At 47.1% G+C, this 20,296-nt stretch overlaps 2 protein-coding genes across 5 annotated transcripts; one reads left to right on the top strand and one right to left on the bottom strand.

Moving 5' to 3' along the window:
* The first annotated feature begins 99 nt into the window (after positions 1–99).
* Positions 100–8,954, top strand: CNTD1 (cyclin N-terminal domain containing 1). 3 transcript variants are annotated; one of them, XM_077779100.1, is made up of 7 exons: positions 100–151; positions 3,683–3,758; positions 4,003–4,171; positions 5,143–5,305; positions 6,183–6,327; positions 6,944–7,040; positions 7,617–8,954. In XM_077779100.1, the coding sequence occupies exons 3-7, from the start codon at positions 4,007–4,009 to the stop codon at positions 7,782–7,784; spliced, it is 738 nt and encodes a 245-aa protein (XP_077635226.1). In that variant the 5' UTR covers positions 100–151; positions 3,683–3,758; positions 4,003–4,006; the 3' UTR covers positions 7,785–8,954. The 3 variants fall into 3 exon arrangements, with proteins under 3 accessions (XP_077635226.1, XP_077635228.1, XP_077635227.1); XM_077779102.1 differs by lacking the exon at positions 100–151 and adding an exon at positions 158–447; XM_077779101.1 differs by lacking the exons at positions 100–151; positions 3,683–3,758 and adding an exon at positions 397–447.
* Positions 8,430–19,968, bottom strand: BECN1 (beclin 1). 2 transcript variants are annotated; one of them, XM_077779097.1, is made up of 12 exons: positions 19,845–19,968; positions 19,442–19,570; positions 16,525–16,592; positions 15,552–15,610; positions 14,791–14,881; positions 14,541–14,677; positions 14,186–14,380; positions 13,136–13,282; positions 11,370–11,519; positions 10,780–10,840; positions 10,209–10,351; positions 8,430–9,248 (listed from the first exon to the last, which is right to left on the bottom strand). In XM_077779097.1, the coding sequence occupies exons 2-12, from the start codon at positions 19,566–19,568 to the stop codon at positions 9,080–9,082; spliced, it is 1,347 nt and encodes a 448-aa protein (XP_077635223.1). In that variant the 5' UTR covers positions 19,569–19,570; positions 19,845–19,968; the 3' UTR covers positions 8,430–9,079. The 2 variants fall into 2 exon arrangements, with proteins under 2 accessions (XP_077635223.1, XP_077635225.1); XM_077779099.1 differs by lacking the exons at positions 16,525–16,592; positions 19,442–19,570; positions 19,845–19,968 and having other exon boundaries at positions 15,469–15,554.
* Between the last annotated feature and the right edge of the window lie 328 nt (positions 19,969–20,296).

Genomic DNA, 20,296 nt, shown 5'->3' with positions numbered 1-20,296 from the left:
CGATCGCTGCTCCTGGCCTTAGGGGAAGGGCGGGGGCGGGGCAAACGAGTCGAGCTTTCTGATTGGCTGAGGGGCCCGTGGCCGTTGGGGCGGGAAAGGGCTGTAGAGTGCTCGAGGCCGTGGTGGAAATTGGGTTTTCCTCAGACTTGAGGTGAAGACAAGCACACAGAAGGGGACGAGGAATCCCAGACAGAGTGTGGCGGAAGACTGGGGTGAAGCTAAGGGGGTCGGTTTATGGATCCAGTGAGCCGCCCAGTTGGCCCCAAAGGCTTCTGAAAATGGATGGACCTGTGAGGTCAAGATTGGCCTCCGTCAGTGACTTTCAGTTTGGAGCTGTTGCCACAGAGACGATCGAAGACTCTCTGCTCCACCTGGCGCAGCTGAACGAGCGAGCCGTGCAGGAGGCTGCAGGCCGGATGGGCAGCTTCAGGGAGACCCGGATCGTGGGTGTGGACCCAGGGCCCGGGAGCCAGTTTTATGGGAGACTAGGGCACCTGTCTTTGAGTCACCAGCCTGGAGACTCAGTTTCCCATATTCATTCAGATAAGTGTTGTTAGGAACTACTGTATGCCAGGTGCAGGGGATACAGTGACGAACAAGACACACCAGCACCCTACCCTTGATTTCAACCCATGTAGAATGCTTCTCCACACCGCTTGGGGTAGAAGGATAAAACAGAGATTCAATCCCTGCTTTCAAACCATGCCCAATCTTTCGAGGATATTAGAACAAATCCGTAAATGACGAGGTACAAGTACTGTTAGTTAAGTGACATAACAGCTAAAAGAAGCTTTCTGGGGCTTGAAAGGAGCGACAGGGTGAGGTGAGGGTAGGAAGAATTAAGGGAGTCCTCCAAGCATGGTAGACCTCAAAGAAGGATGAGTTTGGGTTGGTGAAGGCTGAGGATAGCGTTTCTACCAAAAGAACCTAACATGAGTAAAGCCATGGAAATGGGGAAGCTTAGGGTGAATGTGGGTCAAGTCCAGGTTGTCCAGAGCATGTGGAAGAGTAGTTGAAATGAAGACCAGAAAAGTAGTTTGGAGACATTCCATGTGACACTTTGAGTGCCAAGGGTGAGGGGTGGGAGTGTTTATACTTGGCTTAGTAGGAAAACAAGAAGGCATTGAAGGGTTTCAAATATGAGAGTGATATGACTGTAACCTTTGCCTTAGAAAAAATTACTTTGGCTGTGATGTATAGAATGGAGTGGAGTAGGAAGGGATAGGAGAAAGGTAGACCATCAGAGTCTCTGTCAGTAGTTTAGGCAAGAGGGCAGAGGGAATGACGGGAGGATGAATTAAAAACATTTCAGAGACAAAATCTTGGGTTCTGCAGTGGATGAATTTAAGAGGTGAAGAAGGCAAAGAAGACCATGCCAAAGGGTTGAGCCTAAGAGAATGGGAATATAGTGATGCCATTAAAAGAAATACACACACCTAGTAGTAATAATAATAATAATAATAATAACAATAACAATAATAATAATAATAATAAAATGGGGAAACGTCACTTTTGCTTGGGAAAGAGAACAACTTTGGTTTCAGATCAACTGAGTTTCAGGTGCTTGTAGAACATCTGAAGGAAGGCTTCTAGTAAGGGGTTTAAAAAAAGTCAGAAGAGAAGTCAGAACTAGAGATAAAGGTTTCAGAGTTATCTTCATAATGATAGTGTTGAAACTGGTAGAGGGGTGCCTGGGTGGCTCTGTCAGTTAAGCCTCAAGCCTCCGACTTTGGCTCAGGTCATGATCTCACAGTTCGTGGGTTCGAGCCTGCATTGGGCTGTGTGCTGACAGCTCAGAGCCTGGAGCCTGTTTCAGATTCTGTATCTCCCTCTCTCTCTGACCCTCCCCTGCTTACGCTGTCTCTCTCTCTCAGAAATAAATAAAACATTTAAAAAATTAAAAAAAAAAAAAAAGAAAATGGTAGAGAATGAGTCTGAGGGGGAGAAAAGACAAGCAGGTCAGGGACAGTTCCTCCCTTGGGAAACATTTTGTGCTCAGGTCAGTTGGAGTAGGAAGAGAGTCATGAAGGAAATTCTTAAAAAATAGGGAGATAGGAACAGAACCTAGGCACCTCTGGAAGCCAAGAGAAGAGTTTCAAGAAGGATGATGGTCAGCAGTTTCAGATGCCTCAGGGATATGAACGATGGGAATGAAGGTTGCAAAAGGGCGATGATATTTAACAGTTTGGACTTTTTTCTGGCCTTTGAGACCATGTTTCGGCAAGTTAAGAAAAGTAGAAGCCCAAACCACAGAACATCAGGGAATTCATGAGGAAGTGGAAGCAGCAGGTTTAAGCAAAGGCTTTCAAGAAAGTTAACAGCGATGCAAACTAGCTTAAGAGGACTGAAGGGGAGGGTCTTTCAGTTAAATGATGTGAGTATGTAAGCACCCGGAGGGAGAGCCAGCAGGAAGGGAAAGCGTAACCATCATCTATTGCATCTAACCCTAGCTCAGTTCTCTTGGCAAGTTAAACTAGAAAATACAAACAATTGCCCAGATAATTCAAACCCAAACCGAACCAAAACCAAACAACTACACACACACACACACACACACACACACACACACACACACACACCAAAGAAATAAAGCCTAACCTCCAGCAAATAAAAAGACTAGTAACACAGTTATGTGTGCTAGGGGATTTTGCTTAATTGCTTAAACTAATTATCTTCTGCATTGGGCACTGTTAGCAGGGCTTTAGTTTCTATAACAGCCAGGTTTTTGTACATATGGGGAACATGTGTTGAGCAGACTGTTCAACTGTCTTGTGCTAGCTTAACTTTTATGTGCCTAAGAAAGGCAAATTTTCTCTGAAGACACATGGTCATTTGACTATGCATAATTCTTTGCCAATCAGCGCTAAAAGTCCCAAGTTCTGCAGGAGATTTCTTTGTTGAGAACTAACATTTAGCCTTGTTTCCACCCTCTAATGATAATGCAAACTAAATAGAATTCTATCTGGGGCTATTCTTTCAAAGAGAAACAGAGGCGGCCTAAGATCCTGCCAAGGTATCTTGCCCTTCCCATCTTCCCAATGACTTTGCCACCCCTCACAAAGTGGGCTGTGTTCCCTGACGTAGGGCATATTTCTTCAAAACAAGCCACTCCCCAGTAACAAACTTGCTCCTGGGGACAGGCTCGGCCACTGCAGATTTACCCAACAAACTGGTGGTGAAGAGATGGTGTCCAGCCGTAAGGTGAATCCTGTTTGTAAAGCAATGGGAGTTCTCCAGAGGGCGGTTACTAAACAAACACTGTTAGGAAGAGTATCGAAGCTCCAGGAGGGACTTTTCTGTTCCTGTCAACATTCCACTGAAAACAGAATATGGGGGTTCGGGTTTTTATCCATCCAAGAATCTCCCTTGAAGCTGGAGGTTCCCAGCATGGTGTAGAGGCCAACTAGACCAGCTGGTTTGTTTGTGTGTAGCTGGCCAAGCCTTTTATCGGCCGAGACCCACAGGAAGGCTCAAGGGTCACCAAGGGGGCTCTGTCAGCCTTGGATCTGCCTATTGGCAGGAAAGGGAACTAAGCTCAGCTTGTGTTGTTTCACTCTCCCCCATCTCAGCCCCTGACCCTCTTCTCCTGGCCCCCTTGTGGCTTTTATACTGTGCCAGGGTTTCACAGAGTGGTTTTTTGGTTGCACCTTGTGAATTAGGCTCTTCTTTCCTGTTTTGGCAGAGTTTGTTTTTCTCCTGTCTGAACAATGGTGTCTGGAGAAATCCGTGAGCTACCAGGCTGTAGAAATCCTAGAAAGGTAAAGCCCTGAGCATTAGGTCTTTGTGAGTGGTACCTCTCAGAATGGTTAATGTATCCAAGTCTTAGAAGAGTGCAGCTACCCCTTACCAGGAGACCTGGGTTTACAGCCTCTATTACTTGCAAATGCATACTTCTCACCCAGGGACTGGTATCGGGGAGGAGGAGATAGAGCATAGTTTGATACACAAGCTCCCTTTAGTTTGAGTGAGTGCGGATGGTTTACTCTCCCCTTCCCTTTACAGGTTTATGGTTAAGCAGGCCGAGAATATCTGCAGGCAAGCCACGATCCAGCTGAGGGAGAAGACGGAGCCTCAGAATTGGAAAGCTCTGAAAGAACAGCTTTTCAATAAGTTTATCCTGCGTCTTGTGTCATGTGTTCAACTGGCGAGCAAACTTTCCTTCCACTACAAAGTAAGGAACTGGGGTCTCTCATGGGCACCTGAATGTTTGGAGAAACCAGCTTATCCACAGGTGACTGTGAGAAACTTCCTTCTAAGCGAGGTGTTACTATTCCTGTGGAAATTCCAGAGTGCGATTATGCTTCTTAAGCATACCTCCTACACACACACACACACACACACACACACACATGCAGTCACACAGAGGCAATTATGAAATAGCCTGAAGTTCTGTTCCCAAAGTATAATTGCTGGACAAATGCCATCATTATTCATACAGGTCACCTTTCCTCCCCTTGGACTCAAGGACAGTTTACATAAGGTGCCCGAATTACCAGCAGACCTATCAGTATTAAAGACAAACTGTTACATTTATAGGGGATAAAATGTCTCCATACCCCTACCCAATGCCTGTATAGTAAAATACCATTCATTCAACACATGCTTGCTGGCCTTCTATGGCCAGATGCTACACTAGGCGCCATGGGTACAATAGTAAACATATTGCCTGTGCTCTCAAGGAATTTATGATCCAATGGGAGAAGACACACAGGCAAATAATGTGGGGGAGTGCTTTGATTAGTGTAAACACAGATGGCCATGAATATACCCCAACAGCCTTGGAGAATCAAGGAAGTATATTTAGAGACAATGACTTGTTGAAGGCGGTACAGGTAGGTAGGAGATGGGAGAGGGTCTTAAAAAAAGAGGGAGAGGAGTTACACAAAGCAGAGAGAGAGGAGGGAGAGGAAAAGGAGATCCAGACATAGGAAACAGCACGCAAACAGGTCTGGGAGAGCTGGACGAGCTCAGGAGCTGCAAGCAATCCTATATGACAGCATGGGGGTGTAAGGGGCAATTACTAAGAAGACGCGATGAAGGCACGAGCTGGATTGTACAAAGCTTTGTACACTGTGCCAAGATGTACGACCTTTATTCTGACACCTTTCTCTCCCTCTCACTGTTTTATTTTTCTTTGCTCAGATTATCAGCAACGTTACAGTCCTGAATTTCCTCCAGTCTCTGGGGTATGTACACACTAAGGAGGAACTGCTGGAGTCAGAGCTTGATGTTTTGAAGTCCCTGAACTTCCAAATCAATCTGCCTACTCCCCTGGCATATGTGGAGATGCTTCTAGAGGTTTTAGGTACTTGATCACGTGTGTTGGACAGTGTGGGTTGGAGTCGTCCGTAGAAGGCAACAGGAATGTGCCCAGAGGGTTGGAAGCAGTGGAAAGAACCCGCCAATGAGAAACCGCAGGAAGCCCGGGATGACTGAGTCAAGTGTTCCCTCTGGTACTTGTCAGGGAAGGAAACTCAGGTCTTAGCACCTGGCTTCTATTTGGACTCACTAGGCACTCTTACTGTAGAATCAAAGAGGTGATTTTCTAGAGAGGCATGAGATAAGAAGGGAACAAATATACTCTACCTGTATATATACCCTAGATGGAGATTTCTCTACCTCTCCCTTTATCCTTTAACTTTTTCTTCAATGTTTATTTATTTTTGAGAGAAAGAGCGTGAGCAGGGGAGGGGCAGAGAGGGAGACACAGAATCTGAAGCAGGTTCCAGGCTCTGCGTTGTCTGTCAGCACAGAGCCCAATGTGGGGCTCAAATGTGTGAACTGCGAGATCATGACCTCTGAAGTTGGACTTAACGGACTGAGCCACCAGCCGTCCCTCCCTTTATCCTTTAAAATTGACCTTCTGGGGGGTCTTGGTTTAGGCTCAGGTCATGATCTCATGGTTTGTGAGATCAAGCCCTATGTCGGGCTCTACACTGGCAACACAGTGCCTGCTTGGGATACTCTCTCTCTCTCTCTCTCTGCCCTTCCCCTGCTCACACATGTACTCTCTCTCTCAAAATTAACATTTTAAAATTGACCTCTAAAAAAAAATTGACCTCCCACCTAAAGAGATTTCCTACAGAACACATTAGCTCAAGAGCTTTCTGTCACATGACAACAGTGATTATGATCAGAGAAGACGCACTTAATGTCCTTTACCATCCCCATACTCCACCTAGGATACAATGGCTGTTTGGTCCCAGCCACACAGCTGCATGCAACCTGCGTGACCCTGCTCGACCTTGTCTATCTCCTGCACGAACCTGTATATGACAGCCTGCTCAGGGCTTCAATTGAAAACTCCATACCCAGTCAGCTGCAAGGGTAAGGCAACTCCTTTAGGGCAGGCCTCTTCCAGAAACAGCGAGTTAGGAACATACCTTGAGAACAGACCATGGCAATGGAATTTACCCAGTGAGGCATCCAGTCCACAGATAACCTGCACAGGTTACCTGGTTTTAATTAACTTCCAGTGTTGCTTGGATGCAGATGACTAAGCCCAATCAGCAAAACTCTGAAGTATTTTTACTTGTAAATTTAAATGACTTCAGGTAATTAACATACTTTCTTTCTTAGTTCTTGGAGGTTTGAGATTACTGGACAGCCCTTATAGTCACTTAGGAAAAAAAAGCCAGTCACAGGGCTGCAACTTGGACAAAAGTGTTTGATTACTGTAAAGTCAGACTGGCAAAAAGAGTCACGGTTACATTTGTTAGGAAGACAGATGGGACAACAAAAGGCCTATAAGCCAGTCAGGAGGCTCATGTTTTAATCCAGTTAGGTTGGGGAGGGGGTCAATTAGCTCTTACTTGGCCACTTCCTTCCTTATCTCAAAAAGTCCAAGATGATCAACAGCTCTTAGTTGAAGTTCCATGACCCTCGGGTTTGGAAGATGAAATTTCATTCTAGCTCCAAAATTAATATGGTTTTAATCACACAGGGAAAAGTTTGTTTCAGTGAAGGAAGACTTCATGCTGTTGGGAGTAGGAATCATTGCGGCGAGCGCTTTCATCCAAAGCCCTGAGTGCTGGAACCAGGTGCGCACCATTGGGCAGGACCAGCATGGTCGGCTTTGCTCAATAGAAAGCATTTTCCCCTCCGTTAAAGGACAAGAGAAGACAACTTATAAAAGATAAGTCAAGACTCAGGATTAGGAAGAGTAAGCAGGATTGGGGAGAGGAAAACGCTCGAGTAGGTCTGAAGAGCGCTCTCCAGTTTTTCCCTTATGGAGCTGGAAATGGAGGTCCATGTTCAGCTTGTTCATTTCCCTTTCTGATGACAGCCCGCTATCATGCTCAAGTCCAGTAAGTGTATCCTCCCAAATAGAAGACAATGTCAAGGCCCAAGTGTCCCGTTCATATTTCACAGACCTTAGCTCCAGGAGAATGAAATGTCTAGCAGAAACTTTCCAGGCTGACACTATCAGGGTAAAGGCATCCTAAAGTAATTTGGCCATTGGCAAACACTGGGATCTGGATTTAATCTTCTCTGTCAACTCCGAGAAACGAAAAAATTTACATCTGGCTTGAGAGAACCGCCTGAGCGATGTGTCTGTTTGTGCACTAAAACACGTGGAGATTATCTAGTAATAAAAACTCCGTCTATTTCTGAAGGTTGTGGAGCATTTGCAGAGCATCACCGGCATCGCCCTGGAAAGCATCGCTGAGCTCTCTTACGCAATCCTGACTCACAGCGTGGGTGCCAACACTCCAGGGCGACAGCCTGTCCCCACCAACCTGGAGGCCAGGGCTCTGCGGGGTGTCACTTCCTCCAACACATGAGGCGGGCTCCACCCACCAAGTATTGAACCGCCTTCGGCCACTGCACTCATCCCTCCTTTTGTTTACTCTCCAACTCAGGGGTACAAAAGTTCCAAGTATCTTTTGAAATATGTTTTGTGTTCCGACTTCATGCTCATTTTTCTGCATCAGACAAAAAGTGAAAGTTGACAAACATGTCTTTTTTGTTGTATCAGACTGAAAATGTCAAGGAGCTAGGAGGAGACAGAACATTAGCGAAGTCGGTTCGTTTTTGTTTAACAAGATATTTATAGCTTTTCCCTAACTGATATTTAGAACTTTTCCTTAACTGTTCATTTCATTGAGAGAGAAGATAGGATGTGGAAATTAGTATTAACCAGGGGCTTGAAAACCGAGACTGTTTGGGTGACCTTGACTGAGCATCAAGGAGGCACTCTTTACTTCCCCTTCAAGTTAGTTTAACATCTCTGTTCTGTCACTGAGATGTATACAAATAGGGCTTCCTCCACAGCTATTTCCATTAGTCTTTTTTAAAACTAACACCAATCCATCTCTAAACATGTTTCGACAGAGCTTTCACATACCTGCACTTGAACTCAATACTCCCAGAATACAAAGTGCTCTATTTTAGTTAACAACAACAACAACAACAACAACACCCAACAGTGCACTTCTGGGCAGTTATCAGACTGCAGTAAATCTTTTATTACAAATAATTAAATCTCTCCATAATGTCTCCAACAATATCAAACACCATTTCATATCTCTAACAGAGACCAGAGTAGGCATTCAGCACTAGAACCAAGTGAGAACAAGTGTTAAATTTCAAGCTTCTGATCACATCATCTGGTGACCAAAGCTTATGTGTCATTTTCTCACGTTTGCCAACTGTGCGTCTCACACATCTCGTCATCCCAGTGGAGACAAAAGTTTCTATTTCATATTGTAAGTGCAGAAAGTTGAGAGAGATAAACCCTAGTGAAAACACATTGATCTCAACTCAACTCAGTTAACAAAACAAAAACAAAAACAAAAACATATTTAAATTAGTTGTTTTGAGGGGAGAGAGGGATAGGAAGGTTTGGGGTTAAGAGTCAAACCTACGACGAAGGCTGGTAGCTCTGCGCGGTATGTTGTAGCTCTGGAAACTATCTGTCACATGATATCCTGAAATAAAGTGGCTTTTGTGGATTTTTTTCTGTTTTGGTATTGTAAACGTGCTGTTAATAGTACCCGAATTTAATTTAAATTTTTTTTTTTTTGCAAACAAAACAAAATTTAAAGCCTTTAAGGCAAACATCTCCTAAGAAAAAAAGTCATTTGTTATAAAACTGTGAGGATACCCAAGCAAGACCCCACTTAAGATTTGTCAGCATGAACTTGAGAGCTTTTGTCCACTGTTCCTCAGAGTTAAACTGGGTTTTGATGGAATAGGAGCCGCCGCTGCCTCCTGTGTCTTCAATCTTGCCTTTCTCCACATCCATCCTGCAGAGGGACACAGCAGAGCTCATTAGTAACTGAGATCCGAGTTAAGTCAGTTCAGGCAAACGGGCAGGGACTTGATCATGGGACCATTCACGTCATTTTATCTATTAAAGAACTCTTGGCGAGGAATGGTAGTGTATTTTGGATTTGCTTAAAAGCCAAACATCAAGAAGGCTGTCACAAGAGCCTCATTGTCATGGCAGAGTACAGGGACAGGACACACACCCAAACAAATGAGAAGCCTGGAGCAGAGGGTAAGTGAGGGTTACAGTACTCCTTACTGTTTGTTTTGTTAAAAAAATTTTTTAACGTTTTTTATTTATTTCTGAGAGAGAGCGTGAGCAGGGGAGGGTCAGAGAGAGAGGGAGACACAGAATCCGAAGCAGGCTCCAGGCTCTGAGCCGGCTGTCAGCACAGAGCCTGAAGCGGGGCTCGAACCCACGAACTGTGAGATCATGACCTGAGCCTAGGTTGGACACTTAACCGGCTGTGCCACCCGGGCGCCCTTCTTGACTGTTTTCCTAGACATACCTGAACTCATGGGGAGAGAAGGGAGGCAGAAGAAAAAAAATGCTTTGTTTTGGGGTGGTAGAAGGAGCTCAGCCTTATTCTCTTGAACGAAGGTCTGCGTCTATCACTGGGCTCCTACAACATCTGACCAAAGGAAGCATGCCTGTGTATTTCCAAAGGCTTAAGGGGAAGGCTTCCTGAAATGAGAGAGCCGGCTTGAGCTCTGTGCTAAGAAAATCCCGCAAACGGGAAGACAGTAAGATTCTTCTTCTTTAGGGACCAGGTGGTCACATTCTGTCCTGCTTGCAGTGTTGAATCACACTTTGCCCATCGGTGTCATGATTTTGCTTTCCTACCATTTAGACTATGTTTTGCCTCCCCTCTTACTGTCTCTTCAGTTATGCTCGATTTGGTCCTGCTCTAGGCTCACGAGCATTAGGGAGTACTGACCTGTAAGGAAGACAAAAACGTGTCTCGCCTTTCTCAACCTCTTCTTTGAACTGCTGCACACAGTCCAGGAAAGCCACCATGGCATGGTCAAACTTGTTGTCCCAGAAAAACCGCAGCCCCCCGGAACAGTATAACGGCAGCTCCTGCCCAAGGAGAGAGAGAACCGGTTGAGGGTGTGGCACCAAGACAGGCTACCAGAGACGGTTCCCCAGCCTCTCCACCTCTCAAGTCCTGTTTTGTCTGTCTTCCACCGGAAACAGTGAGCCTGGGCAAATGCAATGGCCAGGAACTGTTTCATCATCACCGGAGAGGTATTAAACCTCACAGTGACTCCTTTCCTACCCTGGCATACACATCCTCCTCTGATCTGCCCTCAGCCCTTCTCAACAGACTGTAAAGACCTACTTTTTGGCTATAGGCCCCGATGAGCTAATCCTGAGCTAGACAAGCCAAGGGATCATGAGACACCTCCATCTAAGGAAGAAACTAAAAAATGCTATTATCAAAAGCAAACGACTCCGTCAGGAGGTACCATTCTGCATCCCACTGAAGATGGGGCCTCCCAGAGTACCTTAGATTTGTCTGTCAGAGACTCCAGATAGGAATGGTTTCCGTAGGGAACAAGTCGATACCTAAAAATGGAGATGCGTTCAGAGATGGATACAGGACTCCTCCTGAAGTGATTACTGAGATGTTATAACCCAGTGATTTTCAGGCTTCATCCTACCCAAGGACTACTTTTATTATTCCCACCTCTCTCTCTCATCTCTCTATAGGCTCCATGTTTAAAAGATTTTGTTTTCTGAACTATATTTATTATATAATTGGCGGCCTTTCATGGATAAATGCAGATTTTGGTTTAGGCCGAAAAAAAAAAAAAACCCAAAAACGAACACTGAGAACAGCGTGAGGAACCCCGAAGGTTCTGGACACAGTGGGCTGGGGACCACAGCTGCGGTCACGAGCTCAAGGACTGCTCGATGAGTGCAAAGCACCCTGTGGTTAAGGGGACGACCAGAAGCTGACGGGAGTCTCCACTGGCAGGAAACTCTCAGTGTGCTGTGAACATGGGCTCTTGCCGCAGCAGAGGAGAGTACCAGGCTGGAGATACAGATCCCATCAAAGACATGCCACACCCCAAGAAAGGGGGCCACTTCTTACCTCTGAAATTTCAGACCCATCTTATTGGCCAGGGCATGGAGCAGCAGCACCGTCTGGCCCCACGCAGCGTTGATCTCATTCCATTCCACAGGAACACTGGGCAGGCGACCCAGTCGGAAGTTATTGATGGTGCCAAACTGTCCACTGTGCCTGGAGGAAGGCAGGGGGGCGGGAGAAAATACAGGGAGAACTCAACACTCGGCAACTACTGAGACTTCCTGCTTGCACCTAAATGCCGGCACAGACCTCCCTCATCTCCACATTCATGGATCTAAGCTCTGTTTGGCACTTTATTGTTTTTAGGTAAGCTCTACAACCAATGTGGGGCTTGAACTCACAACTGTGAGATCAGGAGCCACATGCTCTACTGACTCAACCAGCCAGGTGCCCCTCTACTTCACACTTTAAACACACATCTGGGGTGCATGAGATGGCTCAGTTGGTTAAGCATCCGGCTCTTGATTTCAGCTCAGGTCATGATCTCACAGTTTGTGAGTTTGAGCCCTGCACTGTCAGTTCAGAGCCTGCATGGGATTCTCTTTCTCTCTCTCTGTCCCTCCCATACTCGCACTCTTTCAAAATAAATGAACTCAAAACATGAAAATAAATAAACAGATATATAGACAGACAAGTAAATAAATGCATGTCCAAATGTGAGCTGTCATCTTTCCCCCTTGTGCTCAGACGTCCAAGTAGAAACAGGGACATCACCCTTGAATGCTCTCCCCGCTCCCTCCCCTCAAAAGCCACCAAGCGTTCTTGATTGGACTCCTAAATCTCTTCCCAAACTCAATGCCACTGCTCTATCTTTTCCTGCTTTGAGTCCTACTGACAAGTCTCCTCACCAAAGGCACTGCCCTTTCCCCGCCCCTCCCATCATCCCCCACATCGCAGGTGAAGCTATGTTCACAAATGCAAATGTGATTATATCACTTCCCTGCCTAAAAGCTTCAGTGGTTTCCACTGCCTTTTGGATGAAGTCCAAATCCCTTAATGAGGCCTACAAGGTCCTTGGGGGAACTGGTCACTCTCCAGTTTCATATCCTGTCACTCTCCCCTTCACACTCAATCTCTAGTCACAATAAGCTCCTTTCAGTTCTTCGGACGCCCCACTCCCACGTTCCTGTGTGTCTTTGCACATGACGCTCCTCCGCCAGGAACCGCCCCCCTGCTCTGCAAGGTTCCACCTCATGCCTTGGCTTAAGCATCAACCTCCCCGGGGGGAACACTTTCCACATGGCCTTCCTAAATTGGGCGAAGCATCTTTATGTGGCCCCAGAGCCCCGGAGGGTTACAGCTATCAAACCGCATTACAACAGCCTGTCACGTATCCGCCTCTTCTGCGAGGTTTTATAAGCAACCAGGGGCAGGATGCGTGTTGTTTGCTGTTGGCCTTCTGGTGCTTAGCACGGTGCCTACCGCGTATGAGATGCTCGACAGAGACTAGTTCAATGGATGAAACGTCGAATGAATACACCAATGACCCTAGGGGTTAAGAAATCAGCACCAGGCCGATGACAAAGTTTTCACGGCCCTCAGGGAGGGCTCAGATCTTTCCCTTTCCTTGGGGGAGTGAATGTCACTGAGCTCTAGAATTCCAACCCCCTGAGGGGTCTATCCCATCACAAGGAATGAACGCGACCTGGATGGGGAGGGGACATACGACCCTATTTCGGGGGAGGCGGGCACCCTGGTTTAGCGGTCAGCGGCTGAGGCGCAGACGTGCAGTGCTTTCCGGGTGCTCCTCACCCTCCAACCCGCATTACCAGATGTGGAAGGTTGCATTAAAGACATTGGTTTTCTTCAGCTTGTCCAGCTGTATCTGGGCGTAACGCATCTGGTTTTCCACACTCTTCAGCTCATCGTCCAGCTCCAGCTGCTGTCGCTTAAATTCACTGTATTCCCTCTGATACCTGTGAGCAGCAAGGTGGCCACTGAAGGCTGTTGGTTTGGGGTGTGAATTTCTCTCTTGCCACCCTCCCCCCATTACGATGTACTCTAGTGGTGATGGTTAGACCTAGTTACAGCATCCTTTCCAATTGGCACAGGTCCCATTCAAAGGAACATACTGATCCTAGTTGTTTTGCCTGCGAGGGACAGAAATGTCTCAAATCCCAGCTGCCCACGTGCAAAAAGTAGAGGCAAATAGGACTCTCCTAAACCAGGACCAAAAGCCTCTCGTATGTCTGATTTTTTCCAGAAGTGGGGTGCGGGGGTGAAGAGTGGCTTCTTCTAGTAACTGACCACAGCTGAGCTTCTAATACTTCACTTCTGTGCATTTACTGTCCTTTTATGCAGTTGGCACACACCACTTCCAAATGTAACCTGTTCACTATTTTGAAAAAGCTAACTTTTTTTCTCTGCCCATCACTTCCCCAAGTTTAGTGAGTATGGGGACTGTGTCTCCTCCACTAGACAGAGGGTTCTCTCAGGTCAAGATCACCAGTGACATTTTGGGGCTGGGAAGGAACAGATGTAGGCCAACGTGCTCATCTTTCCAGAGGAGGATGCCAGGCTCAGTGGCTGACTTACCCAAACGGGCTCAGTGCCCCACAGGGCAGAAATGCAACTTAGAACCCTTCTTTCTCAGCTCTCTATTCAACTGACATGCTTTTTTCACTTAATCATGCTGACCCTTCACACATAACCCTCCCAACAGACCTTGGGAAACAGGGCCTGGAAACGGTACGTGGGATCTGGAGCAGACCTGCTGCCAAAATGAGAGGCGACGGCAGCTTACAGACATTCGGTCAGAAGCCCCTGCTCCCCCTGGAGCCTTGTGGGAAGGAAGACAGAGGAACAGGGCAACCACTCACTGAGCTTCCTCCTGATCCAGTCTCTCAGCCTCAGCCTGGACCTTCTCGAGATTCTCTGCCACTAACTTGCGGTTCTTTTCCACATCTTCCAGCTCCTGGATCAGCCTCTCCTCCTCTAACGCCAGCTCCTTTAGCTCCATCTGCAGCTGCTCACTGTCATCCTCGTTCATCTGCTCTAAGATCTCTAAACAGCGTCTGCCGAGGACACAGGCAGAATATACTCACCACGGGGAGCCTGTTATTCTGTTTACCTGAGTGGAGCTTAGCGCCTGGGGAAGAGCCAAGCGGTCCCCAAGCGGTGATGGCGTCACGGTCCAGATCTCCATTTCCGGGCACTGGCTCTAGAGGCACTCACTTGTAGTTCTGACACTCATTTTCAGTGACGTTGAGCTGAGTGTCCAGTTGGTCTAAAAGAGTATCTGTGCATTCCTCACACAGCGGGTGATCCACATCTGTCTGGCCTGACATGATGTCAAAAAGGTCCCCAGTGACCTGGAGATGTGGGGTGTGGGAGAGTCAGGGGAGGGCCTGCCCCATGCCGCCTACCCGGCCACCCCCTCTGCCAGCCGCACCCGCTGCCTGACGCGGCTACGATGCCGACTTGCCTTCAGTCTTCGGCTGAGGTTCTCCATGGTGCCGCCGTCAGATGCCTCCCCGATCAGAGTGAAGCTGTTGGCACTTTCTGTGGACATCATCCTGCAGACAGCCCCCCGCCCACGGGCCACATGAGGGAGCAGAGAGGCCTCCTCCACTCCACCCACTGCAGTGGCAGAGACTCTCAAGCACCGGCTGAGGGGCCTCATGGCGCATACCCACTCCTAGCCTGACTGATCTCCCAAGGGTACCTTTCTCCCAAGGGAAGGCCATGCTGGTCTTCCACAGGGGCACTCAGCCCGAAGGTTGGCCTCGATGAACTAAGGAGGGAGAGGGGGCATCAAAAACTGACATGTGTGTGTGTCTGTAGTAGAAAAGGAAGGAGAGTCAGGAAAGACCATTTTTTAAATGTCAAAGCCCTCGCTGGCAGCCTTCACAGGCATCAACGACTGAGACCCTGAACATCTAATGACATCTGCTATTTTACCACTTTTCAAGAGCTCATCTCTTCTATTAGTCATATAACTCCCTCAACTTTTCTCGATTCTTCACCGTGAGAGCCATTGTCCCTTCCCACTGTGTGAATGGCTACAGGAACAAATCAGTACTGGAAGGTGAGGGGCCAGGTATAAGAGAATGTGTCTTTTCTGGAAGAGCCAAAAGGCTAGATGAGGATTTATTTCCATCACCTGGCTCCAGGTCTCAATTCTGGGTTCCGTTAAAATTCTACTGGCCTTTGGCAAGGAACAGGGGGCTGAGGAGTAGTAGGCACCTGGCTGGGGGGATGAATCTGCGAGAGACACCATCCTGGCGAGTTTCAATAAATGGCTCCTGGGAAGGAAATACGAGGGCATTAGAGTTCTGGCAGCTTGGTGGGGGTGGGGGGTGGGGTGTCTATTTCCCAAACAGCCTCAGAACGACTTGGCTTTACCCTTGGTGGATAACCACAGGACCTGATAAACCACACAGATGTAAGAAATGGGTATGATCTAGCCAATCCTTGGATATGTGCACTAAGAAAGGACCCCTGGTACAGATGAACCCCAAGTCCCATATGATTTTTTTGTGGGAAACACCATCTGTGTGACATAGTACTTATTGTATGGTTGAGTCGGCATTTTTTCCAACACTGACTAGTCGGGGATAGGGGAGAGAATGAATGCCCTAAATCATGGCACAAGGAAAAAGGTAGATCAGGATGCAGTAAAGTTTGCCATGGCATACAACACAGTAAATGATTCGTATGTTTTTGATACTCTGACATAATGTATATGTCATCAAACTCTTACGACATCTACCTTCAGCAAAGGAAATTTTGCTGACACTACCACAGCTTAAAAATGACATGTTCTCTGATGCTGACAATCTTTTCTGACTAGAGTAATCATACTCTAGTCCAAACTAAGACACTTTTGAGAATGGAGAGCAGTGGATATGAGTAATTAGCTAGGACAACAGATATAAACCAAGTGTGCCCTGGGATGATCTGGACACACAGGCCACCTCATCTCCTACCTATCCTGGCTTGTAATTCTGCTTCAAATACAAAACCCTCCCCACATTTTGTAACTGATGCCTCATTCAGTAATCCTGTGACCGCAGGTGCACTTCTGTGCCTCCCCAGTGACCCATGGTGGCCTGATCATGTAGAATGTCTCTTGTTAACCAGAGATTCCAAAAGTCTAGGGGCTCTAGAAGCACCAAGTACCCTGCAGAACCCCAGTTTGCATTCCAGTGTGCCATACTTCTCCTGAGTTAGCCTCTTCCTCTTGGGTCTCTCCTGGTTTCGCCTGGGCTGTGGCAAGTAATGGAGCTAAGGACAAGGAAAATATCGAATTAAAGTCTGAACAAAGCCAGATTGTGTATGAAAATATGGGAAACAATAAAAACAAATTCTCATCACCACTCCCACCTCCACTTTTTTCTTTTTTAATTTTTAAAATTTATGTATTTAAAAAAATTTTAATGCCTATTATCTATTTTTGAGAGAGAGAGAGAGAGAGAGAGAGGGAAACAGAGACAGAGCACAAGCAGGGAGAGGGGGGAGAGAGAGGGAGACACAGAATCCAAAGCAGGCTCCAAGCTCTGAGCTGTCAGCATAGAGCCCAGCGCAGGGCTCCAACCCACAAACCAAACCATGAGCTCAAACCTGAGTTGGATGCTTAACTGACTGAGCCACCCAGGCACTCCCTTCCATCTTTTTAAAAAAAATCACNACCTCCCCTGCTCACCCTGTCTCTGTCTCTCTCCTAGAAATAAATAAAACATAAAAAAAAAATTTTTTTTTAAATAAAAAAATCACCTTTATTATTATTGTTGCTGTTCGTTTATTTATTGTTGAGAGACAAAGACAGAATGCAAGCTGGAGAGGGGCAGAGAGAGAGGGAGACACAGGCTCCAGGCTCTGTCTGAGCTGTTAGCACAGAGCCCGACATGGGGCTTGAACCCACAAACTGTGGGATCATGACCTGAGCTGAAGTTGGACGCTTAACTGAGGCACCCATGCACCCCCTTTCGCCTTTTTCTTAATGTTCATTACTTTTGAGAGAGAGACAGAGTGTGAACAGAGGAAGGGCAGAGAGAGAGGGAGACACAGAATCTGAAACAGGATCCAGGCTCTGAGCTGTCAGCACAGAGCCCGATGCGGGGCTCAAACCCACGAATTGTGAGATCACCACCTGAGTCGAAAGTCTGATGCTTAACCCACTGAGCCACCCAGGCGCCCTTAATGATTGTGTTTTTAAAAAGACACCTTATTGGGGCGCCTGGGTGGCTTAGTCGGTTAAGCGTCCGACTTTCGCTTAGGTCATGATCTCGCGGTTCGTGGGTTCGGGCCCCGCGTCGGGCTCTGTGCTGACTGCCAGCTCAGAGCCTGCAGCCTGTTTCAGTCTGTGACTCCCTCTCTCTTGACCCTCCCCTGCTCACGCTGTCTCTCTCTCTCTCTCTCTCCTAGAAATAAATAAAACATTAAAAAATAATAATAAAAAATAAAAAATAAAAAGACACCTTATCTTTCAAAAACACTTACCAAAACATTTACAGTGTATTTATGTTTGGGGTTTGCTCCAAAATAATCTAGGGTGGGAGGGGAATAGATGGGGCTGTAGATGAAACATGATTAAATAGGCACTGGTACTTGTTGAGGGTAGGTGATGGGATGTGAGGGCTCATTATATACATTGAGGTTTTCCATAACAAAAGGTAACAACCCCTTTCCTCCAGAATAACTAGGAAGGAATGTGAGGGAACTTTCTGGGAACCTGAAGGAACTTTCTACATCACAATGATCTGAGTTACATGAGTGTATCCACTTTGTCAAAAACGCACAGCTAAGGATGACTGGCTGGCTCGGTCAGGAAAGTGTACCACTTAATCTCGGGATTGTGAGTTTGAGCCCCCTGTGGGGTGTCAAGAGTAAATAAGTAAAACTTTAAAACAATGTTTAGGGGCGCCTGGGTGGCTCAGTCGGTTGAGTGCCCAACTTCGGCTCAGGTCATGATCTCATGGTTCGTGAGTTCAATCCCTGTATCGGACTCTCTGCTGTCTGCAAAGAGCTCGCTTCAGATCCTCTGTATCCCCCTCTCTCTGCACTTCCCCCGCTCGTTCTCTCTCTCTCACAAAAATAAAGATTAAACAAAATTTTTTTCAAAGCACGCTAAGACTTGTACATTTAAAGGGATGCCAATTTACTTTTTTAAAAGAGAATAAAAAAGCAAAATAGTTGAGTGGGGATGCAAGGTGGGTGAAGATATAGAGAACACAAGAATGACAGAATGTGGCTAATTGTTGAAGCTGGGTGATGGATACAAGGGAGTTCATTATGCTATTCTTTTGACCATATGATAGAAATTTTCCATAATGAAAGGTTAAAAATGTATTAGAGTTAATTCCACTCAAAAAAGAGAAATTGGTAGTAATGATAATAGCTAACACTTATTGAGTACTATTTGCCCAGCATATTCCTCAGTACTTATGTTCTTCATCGTATTTGATGCTTCCAACTACCCTGGGGTCAGTTTAACATTTTACAGATAAACCAAGAAACCAGGGCTTAGAAAGTAAAGTAACTTGCAAAAAGTCATTCATCCATTCATCTAGTAATTGAGTTATGATTTAAAGCCAAGCAGGCTGACTTTGGACCCATGAGCTTATTTAAACTATCCATTCAGCCTTTTTCTTTCTTTTCTAATTTCATCAGACTGTGGGACTTTAAGACTCTGTTTCTCCATTCACCAGCTGTTGGCCACCGATAAGTCACTTAAGCTCTCTAAGCCTCAATTCCTCAGATGTGAAATGACGATGGTACTCTCCCATAGGGGCTGTCGCAGGTATGAATGAAGTAATGCATGCACTGCACTTCCTATATGGTAAGCCCTCAGCATATGGTGCTTATTATTATATACACGTTCTTTTACTCTGAAACAGCAGGAGCGGAACACTAAGGGCCTTTCCTTAGAATAGGAAGCTCTCAGAAGGATACAGTGTCAGAACTTCTTCATGTTCCCAAAGAGAAAATAGGGAGCCTGAGAGATGAAATGACTTTCCTAGGTTCACACAATGAGTCTGTGGCCGACTATAAGGATAGCTACTTTAAGACCTACATCTCCAGAGCTGCCCACTTTCCATGATTTTGAACATCCTCTTTTCAAGGGTCTCGCTGACCTGTGAGCTCCTGGATAGTGACACGGTCCAGGATCTTGAAGCTCGTGTCCAGTTTCAGGGGCTGGCTGCAGCGCTGGCACACGAAGCTCACCTGCATGGTGCTGCTGGACGTTTTAGACCCCTCCATCCCTGCGGCGGTGGAGAGGAGGCGATGTTAGGGAGAACAGCGCCCTTGGGACCCTGATCCGGGGCTACCACCTGCCTTGTGGGTGTGGTGAAGGGGGAAAATCCTCGCCCGCGCCATTCCCTGTAGGAACGGTCCGGTACCAGGCAGACCCGTTTCCGGGGCAGCCCTGGCAAAGGCAATTTTCCAGCCCAGAGTCTGGGAGGGGCTGCAACAGGGGCCGTCAGGGTTCCCAGGCTCCATTCTAAGGCCCCCAACTCAGCCCCCGACGCTCGTCACCTTGGAACCCGGTGCCCGCACCCTGGTCCGGTCTACCGCGGGGGCACCGTGGCGTCGGGTCTGCCCCAGAGGGAAGCCTCCAGAACTGCCATCGCCCAGTCTTCAGCTACTTCCCGGTCGGCCAGGGGAGGACTTCCGCCCGGACCGGACGTGACGCCACGACCGCCCGGCCGACGCTCCCGAGGTCAGAACTGGTCCACTCGCCTGCGGGCCCCGCCGCGCCCCCTAGAGGCTGAGCTGGGAAGCGCGGCAGGCGTAGGCCGGTGGGCAACCGTAGTGGGGGGAGATGAAGGACGGGCTGGGAATGGGGAGACTCCGCCAATGTATAATTCTGTGACTTAGCTTTAGATTTGTCACTTCTGAGCGGAACCATTTTAATTTTAATTGCGGTATCAGTTTAAAATTTTTTCCTTGGGAGATCCCGGCTTTCTTTCAAATACCCCTGAAAGAGT

The sequence above is a fragment of the Crocuta crocuta genome, unplaced genomic scaffold, assembly GCF_008692635.1.
Source record: "Crocuta crocuta isolate KB4526 unplaced genomic scaffold, BGI_CrCroc_1.0 scaffold68, whole genome shotgun sequence".
NCBI classification, from domain to species: domain Eukaryota; kingdom Metazoa; phylum Chordata; class Mammalia; order Carnivora; family Hyaenidae; genus Crocuta; species Crocuta crocuta.
This window is presented reverse-complemented; position numbering and strand designations above follow the sequence as displayed.

Excerpts from the sequence above, each read along its gene's own strand:
- CNTD1 (XM_077779102.1), top strand. The coding sequence starts at position 279 with ATGGATGGACCTGTGAGGTCAAGATTGGCCTCCGTCAGTGACTTTCAG. Across the intron at positions 448-3,682 it reads CAGGGAGACCCGGATCGTGG|AGTTTGTTTTTCTCCTGTCT; the intron begins GTGTGGACCCAG and ends CTGTTTTGGCAG. Across the intron at positions 3,759-4,002 it reads GCTGTAGAAATCCTAGAAAG|GTTTATGGTTAAGCAGGCCG; the intron begins GTAAAGCCCTGA and ends TTCCCTTTACAG.
- BECN1 (XM_077779097.1), bottom strand. The coding sequence starts at position 19,568 with ATGGAGGGGTCTAAAACGTCCAGCAGCACCATGCAGGTGAGCTTCGTG. Across the intron at positions 14,882-15,551 it reads AGATTCATCCCCCCAGCCAG|GATGATGTCCACAGAAAGTG; the intron begins GTGCCTACTACT and ends GGCTGTCTGCAG. Across the intron at positions 13,283-14,185 it reads CTGGATCAGGAGGAAGCTCA|GTATCAGAGGGAATACAGTG; the intron begins GTGAGTGGTTGC and ends TGCTGCTCACAG.